At 36.1% G+C, this 17,760-nt stretch overlaps 1 protein-coding gene across 2 annotated transcripts in view; it reads left to right on the top strand.

The window, feature by feature from the left end:
• FECH (ferrochelatase) overlaps positions 1-17,760 on the top strand; it is a 56,579-nt gene that overhangs the window by 11,485 nt on the left and 27,334 nt on the right. For both annotated transcript variants that reach the window (XR_008917846.1, XM_007487537.3), the window contains exons 3-4: positions 7,277-7,396; positions 8,656-8,804. Coding sequence is in view for 1 of the 2 variants with exons in the window: in XM_007487537.3 (XP_007487599.1) it covers positions 7,277-7,396; positions 8,656-8,804 (269 nt within the window). In the remaining variant the exon portion in view is untranslated. The remainder of the gene's footprint in view (positions 1-7,276; positions 7,397-8,655; positions 8,805-17,760) is intronic.

Below are 17,760 nucleotides of genomic sequence, written 5' to 3'. Positions count from 1 at the left end.
TGCCACATAGAAGTGGAAATGTTATCAGTAATTTGGGGTTGAAATTGATTCTGGAAAATTATATTGTCACATTTGACATAAACTAGAAGGCCTCGTGTGTATAAATGTGGAATTGGAGAAGTTGTAGGGTTTTAATATCTTACATTTTACAGTGCTATTTCTCAGAATTTGTTTGTGAAGAAGAAAAGGTTATTGGTTCATTTTAAAACTTTTTTGTTATTGTGATTAATAGCAAAATACATTAGCCATACTTCATTATTAACTAGTATAGTAGTAAACATTTATGTTTGCAAAATTTTATAGTTTGAGATAACGAATATGTAAGATACCATAAATGTTAAGACATATACAGATTGATGAGGTCATGAATATAAAAAATCATGTTGCTTTTTCTTGATATAAATCATTCACATAAAATAGTTGTATCTTTTTTTCCTTTTTGAACACAGACTAACATATGAGCATCATATGTTTTAGGTAGGTAATTCAAAGGAAAACTTTAACATTGAGAAAAATGACACAAAAGGTGAAAACTTTTCCGTAAGACGTTTTCAGTGATTTGTATTTTTTTTCTAAATTTGCATGAATGTTTAAAGAAAGTGAACCTTTTAGGTTCTGATGATAGACATGGTATCTTTTTCTCTTGGGGAGAAGACTGATCTTTGAAGGAAGCTTTATACTTCACAAAGCTAGTAATGTTGTGTGAGAAGTTACTAATGCACCATTCATCATTCACAACACTGTTTGGAATTAAGTGCAGTGGGGTTTAAATATTTTCAAATCCTTACTTCTCTTTCATGTACCAGATTGAATGCGGGTTTTCAAAAATGCAAGTAAAGCAGAGTAATGTCCCCATTCAAACCTTATGGTTAGTATTCTCTGAGCTCAGGGGGTGTAGATGAAAAGTAGAGTTCTAAATCCAGATTGAATGCTGATACCCTCTGTGGCTTTAGATGAGTCATTTGGCCTCGGATTTCCCATCCCCTAATTTATGAACTGGCATCCATCCCTGGAAAAGTGTATTATAATTTATTATTAGTCACAATCTTTGAGAGTGAAACTAGGGGGAGACTTAAACTATTACACATGAGAACACTTTGAATTTTCAGGTGATGGAAAACTTTCTCTAAAATTTCTTATAGACATTGGTACAGATTTTTCTAGCTTGAGTATTTGGAGAGCTTATGGAACATTTCCCTAACCTCTAAATATTAGTTTCTTAGGCAAACTCAGGTAATAACATCCTCCTTTAAGAACATTTCTTTAGTAAATCCTTAACATGGGCTACAAAACAGACACATCTCTGATATCAGAAAGAAAACTGGTGCAGATGTCAGAAGACCTGGGTTCTAATCCTACCTCTGTTGCTTACATCCTCCCAAGTGACTTTGGGTAAATCTTTTAACTTCCCTGGGACGTAGGGGGTGGACTCGGTGGCCTCTGAGGTTCCTTCCAGCTCTAGATCTTTGATCCTTTGCTTTCTGTTTCCTGTGAGTTGGGTTTTGTTTTTAAAATTAAGACAGAGTCTTGAGACTCTGGCTTGGTCATTTACCTACTGGGACCTGCTCAAGAGAGAGCATTATAATCTACTTTTGAAAAAACCCTTATCTTTTATAATATTCAGTACTGTGTATTGGTTCCAAGGCAGAAGAGCAATAAGGACTAGGCAACTTAAGTATCTTGCCCAGGGTCACACAGTTAGGAAGTGCCTGGGGTCACATTTGAAGCCAAGACTTCCTGTCTTTGGACCCAGTTCTATCTACTAAACCATGCCCTTATAACCTACTTTTTAATAAAGCATTGACAAGGACTTTATTTTAAAGTTATAATTTAAATGACCTTTCTAAAATAAAGTGTTTTGCACTAACACCATTAACTGGGCAGAGAGAAAAGGGAGAACTTGGTGAAAGATCTGGCTTGCAGCCCAAGTGGATTTAGTTCTTGAATTGTCAAAAGTAACTCACTGAAATCTAGGGGATAGATCCCCAATTAGCACTTGAGTAGTGAGGGTGAAGCAGCATTTTGATACTTTTAATGTGAAATACTTCTTGCCCTGTAATTTCTCCTCCTTTTAATTAATATTCTGGCAAAGCACATATTCTTCTGTGTGACTTTAGGAATAATTCGATTTTTTTTTTGGTCTGGCAGGGGATGGAAGGCAGAGGCATTGATTTTCCTAGTCAGACCTTTATTCAATGAAAAAAAAATCAGTCTGTCAGTAAACATTTATTAAGCACCTTGTGCTAAGCCACTAGAGATACAAAAAGAGGTAAAAGACAGTCTTTGCCCTCAGGATGCTCACAATCTGATTGGAGAGAGAGCAAACAAACAGTTGTGTACAAACAAACTACATACCAGATCAACAAGAAATAATTAAATGAGGCCCTAGAATTAATTAAGAGGGCTTAAGAAAGCCTCCCTAGAAGATGTTTATAAGAGGGAGTTAGGTAGCACTTTAGATAGAGAGCTGGGTCTGGAGCTGGAAGGTTCTGGGTTCAAATATGGCCTCAGAAACTTCCTAGTTCTGTGACCCTGGCCACATCACTTATTCCCATTTGCCCAGACCTTACTGCTCTTCTGCTTTAGAATCGATACTAAGACAGCAGGTAAGGGTTTTTAAAAGGGGAAAGGGGGGGGGCAGCTGGAAGGCTTAGTGGATGCCAGGCCTAGAGATGGGAGGTCCTAGGTTCAAATTTGGCCTCAGACACTTCCCAGCTGTGTGACCCTGGGCAAGCCACTTGACCCCCATTGCCTAGCCCTTACCACTCTTCTGCCTTGGAACCAATATGCAGTATTAATTCTAAGATGGAAGGTAAGGGTTTTAAAAAAAAATATGTCTATAAAAAATGACTTTTTAAAAATCAAGGCCGAAAATTTATTAAGTACAAACCATGTGCAGGGCACTCTGCTACACATTGGCAACACAGAAATCAAAACTCAACAATCTTTGCCCTCAAGAGCTTACCTTCACCTATGGAGAAGCAATACATATCCAGACAGTAAACATAAAGTACTTTTGAGAGGTAGACAACACTGACAGCTGTGGGATCAGGAAGGGCTTTGGGTAGGGAACAACACTAGCTGTGCTTTAACGAGATGAAGAAGTGCATTGTTAGGCTTACCATTCCTGTTGGAAGTTTCCGACTGTATCTCTGGCATCTCAGACTCAGCATGTCTGAATCAGAATTCATTAGCTTCTTCCACCCAAGCACACACCTTTTCTGAACTTCCCTCTGTCTTTCAAGGGCACCTCTAGCCTTCCATTTTCTGAGGTTCCCATACATCCAGCCAGTTGTTAAATCTTGTTGATTTTTCCTCCTTACAACACCTCTCGCAGCTCTCTTTTATTCTCATCATCTACCTTCTCAGCCATTGTCTTCGTTCACTCCCTCATCACCTCTTGCACAGACTATTATAATGATCTCCTAATTGCTCACCTTGCCTCAACGATCACAGTGGCCAAAATGAAATTCCTAAAACACGGGTCTCACTGTGTTGCCTCTCTACTTGGTTATCTCTGGTAGTTCTAGGCTTAGTTGCAAATTCCTTAGGTATTTAAAACTATTAATAACCTAGCTCCAAGCTGCCTTCTGAAGGTTATTATGGATTGATATCCTTCACAAAGTATTTGGTTCAGCCAAACTGTCCTTCTAGCTTTCTCCCATACTTGAGTGACACTTCATCTTGTTGTCTCTGCATTACAGTGTCTATCCTCCCTGCCTACGATGTATTCCCTCCTCAACTCCAATTTTTAGAATTTCTAGTTTATGTCAAAATTTAGCTCAAGTGCCAGCTTCAGCAGGAGGTCTTTCCTAATCCCCTCAGAAGCTGATGTCTTTGCCATGTAATGAGAGACAGACAGACAGACAGACAGACAGAGAGGCAGAGAGAGAGGCCTACTACATTTGGAACATAATTGATGCTTAATAAATGCTTGTTGATTGATTGATTCTAGGCAAAGGGGCAGTCTATGCAAATTTACTGAGGATTAAGATTTTATTTCAAAAGATATAAGGGACAGATTCAAATTTTTAACAATAATAGCCATTCCTCAGTTGATAAGTGGACAAACAATGTGACCGGTCAGTTTTCAAAGGAAGATATGCAAGCTGTCATTAGCCATTTGGGGAGAAAAAATGCTTTAAATAAATATTAATTACAGAAATAAAAATTAAAGTAACTCTGAAGTCCCTCACATTAGCAATGTTCATAAAAAGGGAAATGACAAATACTGGAAAAACTGTGAGAAAACTGGCCCATAGAAGCATCTAATAAGAGCTGTGCAGTTTGGAGCTGGGACCCCTAAATCACTAGCCTATGCATACCTTTTGACCCAGCAATACCATTACTAGTCCTTTTTACCCTAGAGACCACAGTGAAAGAGAAAAAGAACTCACATGTACTAACCAAAACATTTATAGCAGTTCTTTTAGTGGTAGCAAAGCACTTGAAACTCATCAATTGGGGAATGGCTGAACAAATTATGAAATTATGATTGTAATAGAATTGGGTCGTGCAATAAGAAATGATGAAAGGGATGGTTTCAGTGAAACTTGGGATACTATTTATGAAATAAAGTGAAGTGAATAGAACCAGGAGAATAATTCATATGATAACTGTAAAAAGAAACAAACTTTGAAAGAACTATAATCAACACAGTGACTAGCCATGAAACCAGAGACCAGTGATAAAGCTTTGCTACTTCCCTTCCAACAGAAGTGATGCAATCAGAATGTTGAGTGGGATTTTTTTTACATGACCAATATGGGAATTTGTTTTACTTACTTATTAATATTTATTACAAAAGTTTTGGTTTTATTTTATTTTTCAATAGAGGATAGATGAGGAAGATTGAAAATTGATTTTTTTGTTTATTGAAAAAAATTAATTTAGTTAAAAAAACCTAGTCATATACAATGGGAAATGAAGTAGTGATCTGGAAAACAATAGGTAGTCCAGTTTGACTAATGGAGAATCCATGAAGTAAAGTGCAATAATATGAAATAAGACTAGAAAGATAAATTCGAGTCAGTTTGTCAACGGCTTTAGGTGCTAGACTGAGGAGTTGGTCCTTTTTTCTGTTTTTTTTTTTAACTTTTACCTTCCACATTAAAATCAATACTGATATATTCCAAGGCAGAAGAGCGATAAGGGCTAGGCAACGGGAGTTAAGTGATTTGTTCAGGTCACACAGCTAGGAAGTATCTGAAGCCAGATTTGAACCTAGGACCTCCCATTTCTAGGTCTGGCTCTCAGTCCACTGGGCCACCTAACTGTCCCCTGGTCCTTTTTTTCTAGATGAAAGAGGAACTTCCTAATTTTTGAGTAGATGAGTGACATGGTCAGATATATCTTAAGAATGACAATTTGATAATTGTGTGGATAATGGATTGCAGAGAGGGAGAGACTATAAGCAGGAAGATGAAAATTAGGAAGTTGTTGCAATAATCACATTGAGATATCGTGAAGTCTTGAATTAGGATATAAACTGGGAGAGTAGAAAGAAGGGGACAGAGAGAGATCCAAAAGAATTCTCAGTTGTGGCATTACTAATATTTACCAAGTGATTGTATATTTAGAGTAAGGAAGAGGGAAGATTCAGGCATAAATCTAAGGTTGAGAATCAGAGTAACTAGAAAAAATTTCCTTAACAGAACCGAAGAACGTTAGAGGATTGGTAGATTTTGAGAAAAACACAATACCCATTTTGGACATGTTAAGTTTGAGGTTCTGGTGGGAGATAGAGATGCCCAACAGACATGTCATGATTTAAATCTCAGAGCTCAGGAGAGAGATTAGGGCTGGATATACAGATTGTCTGTATAGAAATATTAATTGAACCAATGCAAACTGATGACCAACAGAACAGATGTGGAGAGAAAGAGAAGAATCCAGACAAACTTGAGATTAGTGGATAATAGCAGAATGATGATTTAGCAAAGAAGATTAAAAAGGAATAGACAGAGTAGAAACAAGAAAAATCAGTGTTTAAACTTTATATGAAATATTAGGTAATAGGCACTGATTCAGAGTGAAATTGGTATAACCAGGAGAAAAATGTTTTTAAGGACAACAACATTGTAAAGTAAAATACCTTTGAAGGACTTAAGAACTCTGACCAATGCAGTAACTGACCATGTCTTCAGAAGAGATGTTGAAACATGTTAAAAATGATTGATTATGTTAGGTGCAAAAACATTGTGCAGATTCCTTTTGCTTGATTATACCTAAGTGACACAAGACTTTCCCCTCCCCCCCAATTTCAGTTTTCTAATTGGGTGCTAGGTTAGAAAGGCAGGGGTGGCAATACTGATGCCTCCCCCTAAAAGGGGGCCATTGAACCACTTTTTTTTTAAATGCACAGAACAGAACAAAAGGAAGTTCATTTCAGAAGGAAACACAAACAAGCAGGATAGTTTTGGAAGTAATCTGTAGAATTATTTTATACTTAAAAAAACAGGTGGTATGTGATAAAGACTCAGAGTTTTAAATAGTTGTTTTTTTTAATATTCTGCCATTTTTCTTGGTATTTAAATTCACAAAATAAAATTGGAACCAAAAAAATATTTAATTGACTAAAGAAAACATGCAGAAAAGAGCAAGGAAAATAATAAGAAAGGTGTGTTTAAATCTGGTAGAGCTTGGAACTGGATTTAATTACTCTGTGATCTACATGAAGGGTATTTGGCAAACATTTCGCTTGATGAAATTTTATATAGCTAGAGGCCTTTGCAATAAGGATGACTTGGAAAAAAATTAGCTAAATTTTGAGGTTTCATTTAGTTATGAGATTGAAATCTCGAATTGTAGTAAAGGCAAAGATTGCTAAGTAGATCTCCAAGATGAATTCATTTTTACATGGAACTTTTAGCTTCTATTTAATTTTATCTTTTTTGACTTGACTTTCAGCCTTACAAAGAACTTGAATTCATTTCAGTTTCAAGACTGAAAGTTATGAGAATTTGGTTTGTTATCGTATTCACTCTATATATCTATAACTTTTTTATATTCAACCTGGCTGAAGACCAGGACCTCACCATCAGTGAAATTCATGATAGAGAAAGTGTGGAGTTGGGAAAATTAGTGACAGGAAGTGATGGGAATTAGGTATGTATTAATTAACATGAATGGATATGGTAAATGAATCCTTATATTTTAACTCTTTCACATGTCACATTAAAGAGAAGTTTAGTATAATAGTGATAGCTAAAATATATTTAGGCTCTAAAGAAAAATAAGAAAAATTTTCTAACAACTTTTATGTTATCTATATTAGGAAGCCTAAAACTGGAATATTAATGCTAAACATGGGAGGCCCAGAGACATTGGGAGATGTTCATGACTTCCTACTGAGGCTTTTCCTGGACAAAGACCTAATGTCACTTCCTGTACAAAAGTAAGATATTTATCTCTCTGTAGTTGTTATCTCTGTGTTTTTGAAACATTGAATAATTTCCTTTTAACCTTTAAACAAATCAATGTTTGCTAATGAAAATGTTTCTTTTATCATGATTATTTATTAGTTTTTTTCTTTTGGAATTTCTTTTGGAAAGAGATGGAAATATTGGTAGGGATGTTTTATTATATAAGCTGGAAGAAAATGACATGGGAAGAGTTCCATATAAAAAGAATGAATTATCCATTTTACTTCTTGTCTGATGCTTTCCTCCTCAGAGAGGATGTGACTTGTTTATAATAAATAGTTCCAGAAACCTAAAACCAAATTGCCATGTAAATATCAGTAATTCACTTCATATCAGTTTAAGAAACATTAAGTGTCTACTATGTGTAAGGTACTGTGCTTACACTGGCATATCTGTTCTACTTAATTCTGTGAAAGCATATTCTGCAAAACATTACAGGGAGCCACTGTTTAACAGGAGCAATATTACAAATGGATGCTCCGGTAAGGGGTTTTGTTAGTTTATGAACAAGGTTGTGAAATAATGTTGGTTGGGCCATTGTTAAGTGGGGTATACCTTTGTGTAATAGTTCCTTGCTAAACATTTAGTAAAGCTGTGGTTGCTGCTCATTTATATTGTGAATATGTAGGTTTTTAAAAGTTTGTACAAAGGGCATATTTTCCATTTTTTAGTTTTTGGTATTCTCAAGGATCAAAAGAATCAATCCCCCAAACTGATCAGTTAATCAGTATCGATAGTCAGGTATGATTTCAGGGTATGTTGACAGAATGGCCAGTACAGCCTGGATGGAGCAGATGATTGTCAGAAATATCTGGCTCTAAGGGGTACCTAGGTGGCTCAGTGGATTGCGATCCAGAGCTAAAGATGGGGGTATGTGTGGTTCTGGGTTCAAATTTGACTCAGACACTTCCTAGCTATATGACCTTGGGCAAGTGTCTTAACCCTTTTACCACTCTTCTGCTTTGGAATCAATCAGTACACAATATTGATTCTGAGACAGAAAGTAAGTGTTAAAGAAAAAGGAAAAAGAAATATCTGGCTCTGCTTTACTTCTCTGGGCTAAAAAAAAAGCTAACTTTTTGAAGTGATCTGGCTAATTGGATTTTTCAACTATATCTGGTCAGTCTCTTTTTTTTTTTTTGGTTTGTTTGCTTTCTTTCTTGGGTGACAAATGTTTCTCAGCCTGCTAAGATGGAGTAAAGTCAACTTACCTGAATGTTGAATGATTTAGCAAACTGGCCCCATTCATCGCCAAGCGTCGCACACCCAAAATTCAGGAGCAGTACCGTAAGATTGGAGGTGGTTCACCAATCAAAATGTGGACTGCCAAGCAAGGAGAAGGCATGGTAAAGCTTCTGGATGAGATTTCTCCACATACAGGTACCATTTTAATGAAATATATTTAAAATATTTATATCAGGAAGCTTAAAAATTGAATAACAAATTGAGTGTGTGTATGTGTGTGTGTGGAGGTGTAGGGGTAGGGTAATTACCACACATGTAAATACAGATCTTATAATGTGTCTTGGCTCTGGAGAGAGGATTGAAGGCCTGAACCCTGTTCTCTGAAGTTAATGCATATCCTTTAATATATCTTTTTCTCTTTGAATTCCTACATTATTATTTTTTTAAGTGCCTGGATTTTTGTTTTTAGAAGGAATTCAGAGGCTATATCAAAATAAGCTGTCTCATAGGGAAAAATTCCAGCTTCTATAAATAGTGGATTCTTTGTAAAGGCAATAAATTTCCTTTGTAAAAAATAAATAGGATCTGTGTTAACAGTTGCTTTCTTATTTAACCCACTACCTTTTCCTTCCAAGTACACTACTAAAAATTCATGTTTAGAGCCAAGTTACTTTAGTAACATTTTCATTTATTTATTTATTTGTTTGTTTTTGAAGATTTTATTTAATTAGTCAATTTAGAACATTATTGGTTACAAGAATCATATTCTTTCCCTCCCCTTCCCCCACCCTTCCCATAGCCGATGCACAGTTCCACTGGGTTTTACATGTATCCTTGATCAAAACCTATCTCCATGTTGTTGATATTTGCACTAGGATGTTCATTTAGGGTCTGTATTCCCAACCATATCCCCTCGACCCATGTAATCAAGCATTTCTGTGTTTCTTCTGTGTTTCTACTCCCACAGTTTTCCTCTGAATGTGGATAGTGTTCTTTCTTGTAGATCCCTCCAAGTTGTTCAGGATCACTGCATTGCCACTAATGGAGAAGTCCATTACTTTTGATTGTACCACAATGTATCAGTCTCTGTGTACAATGTTCTCCTGGTTCTGCTCCTCTCGCTCTGCATCACTTCCTGGAGGTTGTTCCAGTCTCCATGGAACTCCTCCACTTTATTATTCCTTTGAGCACAATAGTATTCCATCACCAACATATACCACAATTTGCTCAGCCATTCCCCAATTGATGGGCATCCCCTCATTTTCCAGTTTTTTGCTACCACAAAGAGCACAGCTATGAATATTTTTGTACAAGACTTTTTGTCCATTATCTCTTTGGGGTACAGACCCAGCAGTGCTATGGCTGGATCAAAGGGCAAACAGTATTTTATCACCCTTTGGGCATAGTTCCAAATTGCCCTCCAGAATGGTTGGATCAGTTCACAACTCCATCAGCAGTGAATTAATGTCCCTACTTTGCCACATCCCCTCCGGCATTCATTACTTTCCATAGCCGTCATGTTAGCCAATCTGCTAGGTGTGAGGTGATAACTTTGGTAACATTTAAACCATGACCGTTGCTAGTGAACTAGTACTTCTAGAATTAGGTGATTAGGTGAATTAAAGCATTAATTAAGTTGTAATTGTACATGAAAACTCTGTATGGAGAATGCATATCTCGTATGTGCCCTGTAATTGCTTACCTGGGCCCTTTAATATTGGCACAGATGTATATATAGAGGACAATAGACATTTCATCAAGTCATGAATAGGAAGTAAATGCATCAGACACAGGTCAAAGATAAATGCATTTTAGTAAGGGAGGGCAAAAATAATTTCATAATGAGAGATTCTTGCCATGCAAGATTGGGTTGAGGAAAAAGGTCAATTCTTCTTGCATCAACCTGAGAAGGCATTGGTCAGCTTCATCAGCCATGACACTTTGAGAAACTGTTTTTTTTCCCATTGTGTCCAGAGGAGTGGACCCTGGCATATCAGCTAACTTGGAAAATTGTTTTTCTGGATATTAGGTGTGTTTCTTGGCTTCAGCTGTAGCTCAAGGGCATTTCTTACACAGTTCTGTTTCACATGCCACAATGCATCTTCTTAAATGTTGGGTGAGGGAGGTTTGGCTGACCTCCACTCACACCTAGTAGATTGGGAAGGAACTCTGCAGTCATTAACAGTTTATCACTGATAAAAGGTTTAACACAAATTAGATCTGTAATTACTAAACTGTCTTTAGAGGAAAGTAGAAGCATAAAATGCCATTTTTATCTGTTTATGCGTTACTATAGCACCCATCACCATAATAGGCTCAAACAAAGTTGTCAGGTATGAGCAAAGAGGTCAGGCTAGAATATAGATGAGAGAGAGAAAGGCCTTCTCCCTTACCCTGAGGGCAAAATGATTAGACATCCCAGATTAGACAGGACAATCTTAGATTTTAATTTTCTGTTCTTTATTAGTGTCCCAGAAAATGCCCTGCATTATAGTCACCTAATCTGGGATGGCTAATCATTTTAACTTATGTGCATTAATGTACAGAAAAAATTACAGCCTTGCAGATTAGAGGATTATGTCAGTATTATTGGCTCTTTTGGGGAAAATTATACCCTGGTTGAGGATCATGCTAGCATCACAATAATTACTGTAAAGATGTTTGGAAAATACTATAAAATATCACTTATTATCTCTAAATCCTTATTTTTGGTCCAATTTAGCTTTTTGATGTAGATGGAGGTAAGAGGTTGTTTTTATACTGATGAATCACAAAGCCGTGAAGTGAATTGCTAGTCACAAAACAAGTTGTTAATGGAATTAGGAAAACTTAGTACAGTTTTATCTAGACCAGAAGTGAAGCTTTTTGGGTCTGGTGGAGTAGGAAAAACATTGAACCGGAGAGTCAAAACGTCAGAGTTTGAGTTAAGTTTTGCCCCTACTAGGTATGTGATCTTGGGTAATTCACTTAACATCTTCTGAGCTTCAATCTTGTTTCCTCATCTGTGAAATGAAGATAATGAGATTTTTATCACTTACCTCCTGAGGTTTTTTGGAAGAATAAATAAGATTATAAATAAGAAAAGAGTTTATAACCATACAGGGCTCTATAAATGCAATGTATTGATGATGATGATGATGATGATCACATAAGCCTATAATGCCTAATGAATGGAAACTGCTTTAAAATCCTAGGAGAAAGGTAGTATATTCCTTGTACATTTGGGGAATGGGAATTTGGAAAATTTCAACAGTGTAGAGAAATCCTGGTAAATAACTATGTCCACCAGTATTACTTATATAATCTTGGAGATTTTCCTGGGATACTGAGCATTTCAGTGTCTTGGTCATGGTCCTAAGGCTGTTCTGTACCTGCAGGGCAGGACCTGCCCAGATCTCCATGGCTGGCCATCTGTCTTCACTATTGTGCTGCCTATGTATCTCATACATAATTGGTGTTTAATGAATATTTGTTGAATTGCATTGAATTATACAATGTATATGCTAGGTGTGATAATAATAGTGATAGGATCATCTTAGCATTGTTTAAGGTGAGTAAAATAGGCTCTTAAGTTGTATCACTTCATTCTGAGCAAAACTTCTAGAGGGAGCTTAAAAAATATTGTCAATGATTATGAAGCCTTAAGTGATAGCTTGAAGACTAAAGAAGCACAAGTTGTGCTTTCCTCACTGTTGCCCAAAGAAAGGAAGAGATGCAGAAGAGGAAATTAATTTGGGAAGTGATAGCTATCTAAAAAGGTTACTGAAGATTTCATTTGGATAGTGACTTAAATATAGGGTTGATAGACTTCTCACTAAAGTTGGAGGACACCTAACAAAATTTGGTACAAATGTATTTTCCAGGTAACTTGCAAATCTAATCAAAAGACCTTTAAACTAAAAATGATGAAGAAGACTACTTCTGTATATTCCCCAAGTTAGATGCTATACAGAGTAGCCAGAAAGAATAAAGAGCAAATAGTAGCTAAGACATCTAGAAATTAGTAGGAAATAAAATACTAGAAAGGAGATAATAATAAAATCCATGGCCTCTAGTACCTCTATTATAAATTTATGCCTAAAGTTTAGGTAATAGTCAAGGGGATCTAGAGGTAGGGTAGCTAGTTGGCTCAGTAGATTGAGAGCCAAGCCTACAGATGGGAGGTCCTGGGTTCAAATGTGGCCTCAGACACTTCCTAGCTGTGTGACCCTGGGAGTCTTGTAACCCCAGTTGCCGAGCCACTTACTGCTCATCTGCCTTGGAACTGATACTTAGTTTAATATCATTTCTAAGAAGGTAAGGGTTGTTTTTTTTTTTTAAGGGACTAGGGATCTAATGAGGCAAATTGACCCCTTACATGTCACTTATCAGACTTGATGGGGTGAATAGTCCATGATTGGGATTTTGCTCTGAATAAAGTTGTACTTTATCCAAAAGAAACAGTGTAGGTAAAAGGCAGATGGGGAGGCATTGTATATTAAGATGGTCTATTCCTATGAAGAACCAGAATGGGGAAATGTGTTGGAGAGTATTTAGATAAAGACCAAAAGAGGAAGAAATCAAAGTAGTTCTGACTTTGGAGTAAGCTATATACCACTTAGAAAAAAGTCATTAAGGAACTTGAGAAGCAGTTTACAAATATGACACAGAGACATGATGAAATAGTGAGGGGAGATTTCAGTTATCCATACAACTGCTAGAGCTGTCTCTCTCTGCCAGAAGTAAGGAACATTTATTTAATGATTATATCATTCTTTAAAATGTAGATGAATAAACATGGGGAAGTTCTGTTCTGGATCTGATTCTCACTAACAGTATAGGACTGATTATTAGTGTGAAAATGATGGGAACCTTGGTGAAAGTGACCACTCCTTTTTAGAATTTGTGATAGAGAAAGAGGAAATCTGGGCATTATTTGACATACCCTAGATTTTGGCAAAGGAGGTTTCAGAGACTTAGTAGAAAAAAATAGTTAAGATCATATGGAGTAGAATGCTTCAGAGGAATCATAGAGTCAACGCCCAGTAGAGATGGGAGATATTCAAGAATGAAATTATGAATACATAAGGGGAAATAATTCCCTTGAGGAATAAAGATGGAATTTATCTAAAGAGACTGGTGTTCACAGGTAATTCACCAACCACTTTAGACTAAAAAAAAATGTATAGAAGATTGAAGCAAGACCAAATGAAAGAAGATGAATATAAAAACATGGTGTGGTCCTATAAAAATGGTTTGACAAGAAGTGTTTAAGTGTCAGGCACTATGCTAAAAAGTAGCAGTTTGAATAGGGGAGACAACTTGCAAACAACTATGTATATGCAAGATTTATAGAGGGTAAATGGACATAATCTCAGAAGGAAGGCACTAGCATTGAAAAGGTCTGGGAAATGCTTCTTCCAGAAAGTAGGATTTGAGCTGAGGTTGAAGAAAGCCAGAGGTGGACATGAGAAAGAAAAAGCATCCCAGTTATGGAGTGGGGATAACTAGTAAAAAGGAATGGAGTAGGATAATAGAGCATCAAGGAACAACCAAGATGTTTTTTTCACTGGATCATGTGGAGGGAGTAAAGTGTAAGAAAACTGGAAAGACAGGAAGGGACCAAGTTATGAAGGATTTCAAAAGCCAACTGAGGATTTTATATTTGATCTTGGAGGTATTAAGGCATTACTGTAGTTTGTTGAGTAGGGGAATGACATAGCCATTCTTGCACTTTAAAAGACCACTTTGACAGTGGAGTGCAGGACAGACTAGAGAGGGGAGAGAGGGGCAGCAACTGTGTCAGAAGAGAGAAGGGGATGTACCTGAAAAACTTTTGCAAAGAAGGAAGAAATGACAGGATTTGACAGCAGATTAGCTATGTGGTGTCAGTGAGAGTGAGGAGTCAAGGTTATTGTTGGGTGATTGGGAGGGAAATGGTTCCCTCATTAATTGAAAAATTAATATCAGGAGGATTTGAAGGGAAATATGATAAGTTCTCCAGATGGGCTGCTTTCTGGTGAGGGAAACTGAAGACCACAAAAAGGACTAAAGAGTTTTGTTTGTTTGCTTCTTTTTGTTTTTATTTTGCTTTTAGCTATATTGGAAGAAATAGAGATCAAAAAAGAGATGGGACCTTTACTTGGGTTGTTTGGGTGATGATAAACTGACAATAGAGAAAAGAAAGAGCTTCTTAGTTTTTTATTTTTGTTTTCTTTGCAAAAGAATACACTAGAAATGATAGACTACATAATAGAGAGTTAACCTATAATGTAAGAAGAGAGATAGTAAGAGGGCAACTAGTTATTCTTGTTTGATGAATTTAAGTTACCTGACATAGATAAATATGCTTGAGTCCTGAAAAATCAGCAGATGGGTTGTGTTAATAAACACTTTATAATTATGATCTCATTTGATCCTTACAACCCTGGGTGCTATTATTATCCCCATTTTATAGATGAGGAAACAGGCAAACAGAGGAGCTAATAGTGGTTAGGAGAAGATGAATTAGATTAGAAATGACAGAAGGCTGACATTTGATGATTGGCTGAAGAAAGTAGGAATGTTTACTCTAGGGCAGAGAAGAAAAAGTCAGGGGAGACCTGATAGTTGTCCTGAAGGACTGCTTCAAGTCACTCTTTGAAGGACTGTCATGTGAAGGAGTGATTAGACTTGTTCTCTTTGATTCCAGAGTAAGCAGTGGGTACAAGTTGCAAAGAGGCACATTTAGCCTCAATTTCAGGAAAACTTCCTAGCAATTAGAGCTGTCCAAAACTGGAATGGCCTTCTGAAAGAGGATGTGGTTTTCTCTATCCTAAGAAGCCTTTAAGCAAAGGCTGAATGACATCTTATTGGGTATGTGATTACAAGGATTGCTTCCATGTCTGGGTTGGATTAGATGGCCATTGAATATATCTTTCCAACTCTCAAATTCTATCATTCTAAAGTGCTTAATGGAAAGGTGTTACTGCTTCCATGTATAATAGTAAAATTAGGACTGTTTCTTAGAGTTTAATAAAGTTTATTAAATTATTTAGATAGGTAAAAGATGAGAAATAGGTAGAAAGATAGAGTAAAGTAGCCTAATCTAGCTTCCATGTGACGAGTTCAGCATGACCTCCAGCAGCAGCTTTCTTGGCAGGACACCAGAGACAGAGCAAATACTTCCCCATTTGCCCCTTTTATCCTCTCTTTTACATCCAGTTCAAATTCAGTCATGTCCAGTTCAAGTTTAGAATCACGTAGCCTACTGGGACATAGGGGCACAGGGATGCAGGAATGTAGGCATTTTACATATATACATACATACAAAAAAATTCATTTTACATATATGATTATATTTGAGTTCTCCTGTATAGCAAGATTACAAGGTAAAAAAAATTAGTGCTTTATGGAAATATTCCAAAGCTAATTTCTTTTTCCTTTTAAAAACATTCTACTAAATTATGAAGATGATATTTTTTAAAGTAATACTTTCTAAGCTCCCAGGAAATTTTGGAGTTTAGTGTTTCAGTTTAATTTGGGACAAGTTTTAGTGGTTTGTATGAAGTTTTATGAGTTACTATATAAAGAACAGACTATAAACAGAAAGTCAGCTCTTTATGGTGAGAGATGTATCCAATATGAAGAATACTAACTAGTACCAATTTTTAAAGTATATATATATTCCTACTATTAATAGTTAATAGCTGATAACTACCATAGGTATCTTTAGACTTAACCTAAATCTTTAGAATAAAATGTATGCATATCATTAGTAGGTCAACAGACAAATGAATGAAAAAGCATTTATTATGTGTTAAGTGCTGGGGGTACAAATGGAAAGCAGAGACAGTCTCTGCACTTAAGGATCTCATATTCTAATAGATGAGACATATACACATATATATGTATATATAATATGTAACAATTATATTTATGTGTGTGATATATAGTTTTATTATGTAAAAAATCCAGTTTCTTTATTTGCTTTTATTTCCTAGTCATAATTATATTCACAATAGTTTGAAGGTTGGATTTTTTCTTGGCACTTAATTGATATTATATTTTGTAGTTACATATTCATTAACATTTGTGAATTTTCTAACATTTTCTTCCCACTTCCCACTTCCCTTAGAAATATTAAGCCATGTTGTTCAGGATCTGTAAATATATTTGATTAACACTCACTATGATTTTCTTAGAGTAACCCAATCTAGGAGATTTTGGAGTCACTTTTTCAAAAATGGGTTTTCATGAGCTATCTTTAAATTGATGGCTCAGGAAGCATTATCTATTCTTTCCAGGGAATTTGGCCCTCTCTAACTTCAATATGTGGTTACCCACCCTGTCTTTATCTTTCAGTGCAGCTTCCACACCTCATTTAGCCTGCATCATTTGGGGAACTCCCTGATCTCAGATATTTGGTTGACAATTTTCAGATGCCAGGCAGGTGAAAAGAAAATGTTAGCAAATGGTTAATGATCTGCAACATTCTTAGACTTTACAATGTCAAACTGATCATTGTATTGTCTCAAAACAGATTAAAAAGCAAATCCCCCATAAATCTGGGCTATAACATTTCAAATTATCTAGAGTAACAGAAAAATAGGGACTTAATGTTATTTTTAAAGGACAGTTAGCACTTTCCTCATTAACTATGTGGTATCAGAACAATCATTCATTTGTATTTCATCTTACAGTGCACTTTCTCCTGGCATAACTGAATAGTAGCTCACTGTGGCTTCTGACTGAAAAAAAATTATTGCAGCTTATATTAACCAAAGAATTTCTTGGTGATAAGACACATTGCATTCTCTCATTTCATCCATACAACTACCTTATGAAGTTGGTTGTACAAATATAATCATTTTATAGGTAAGAAAGCTTGGGTTCATAGAAAGTAAGTTACTTAGGTCTGGTCATTACTGTTAGTCATTTATTAACTGAGGCCCTAGACTTGAACCCGGGCACTCTCTGCTATACCCAGCTTTCTGTTAGATACATACAACTGACCAGAGCCCCTTAAAATGATTTATTTTATTTATACTCTTTTTCCAGCTCATCACTAGAGTGATATTGGACATGATCCATTCCTTCAGTGCAATGGATGACTCTTGAAAATTCTGCATGTACCCAGGGTTTTAGAAGATTTTTGATTAAGCAAGACAAGATTATTGTTTCCCAAGGTCTC

Source organism: Monodelphis domestica, chromosome 3, assembly GCF_027887165.1.
Source record: "Monodelphis domestica isolate mMonDom1 chromosome 3, mMonDom1.pri, whole genome shotgun sequence".
Lineage (NCBI taxonomy): Eukaryota > Metazoa > Chordata > Mammalia > Didelphimorphia > Didelphidae > Monodelphis > Monodelphis domestica.
This window is presented reverse-complemented; position numbering and strand designations above follow the sequence as displayed.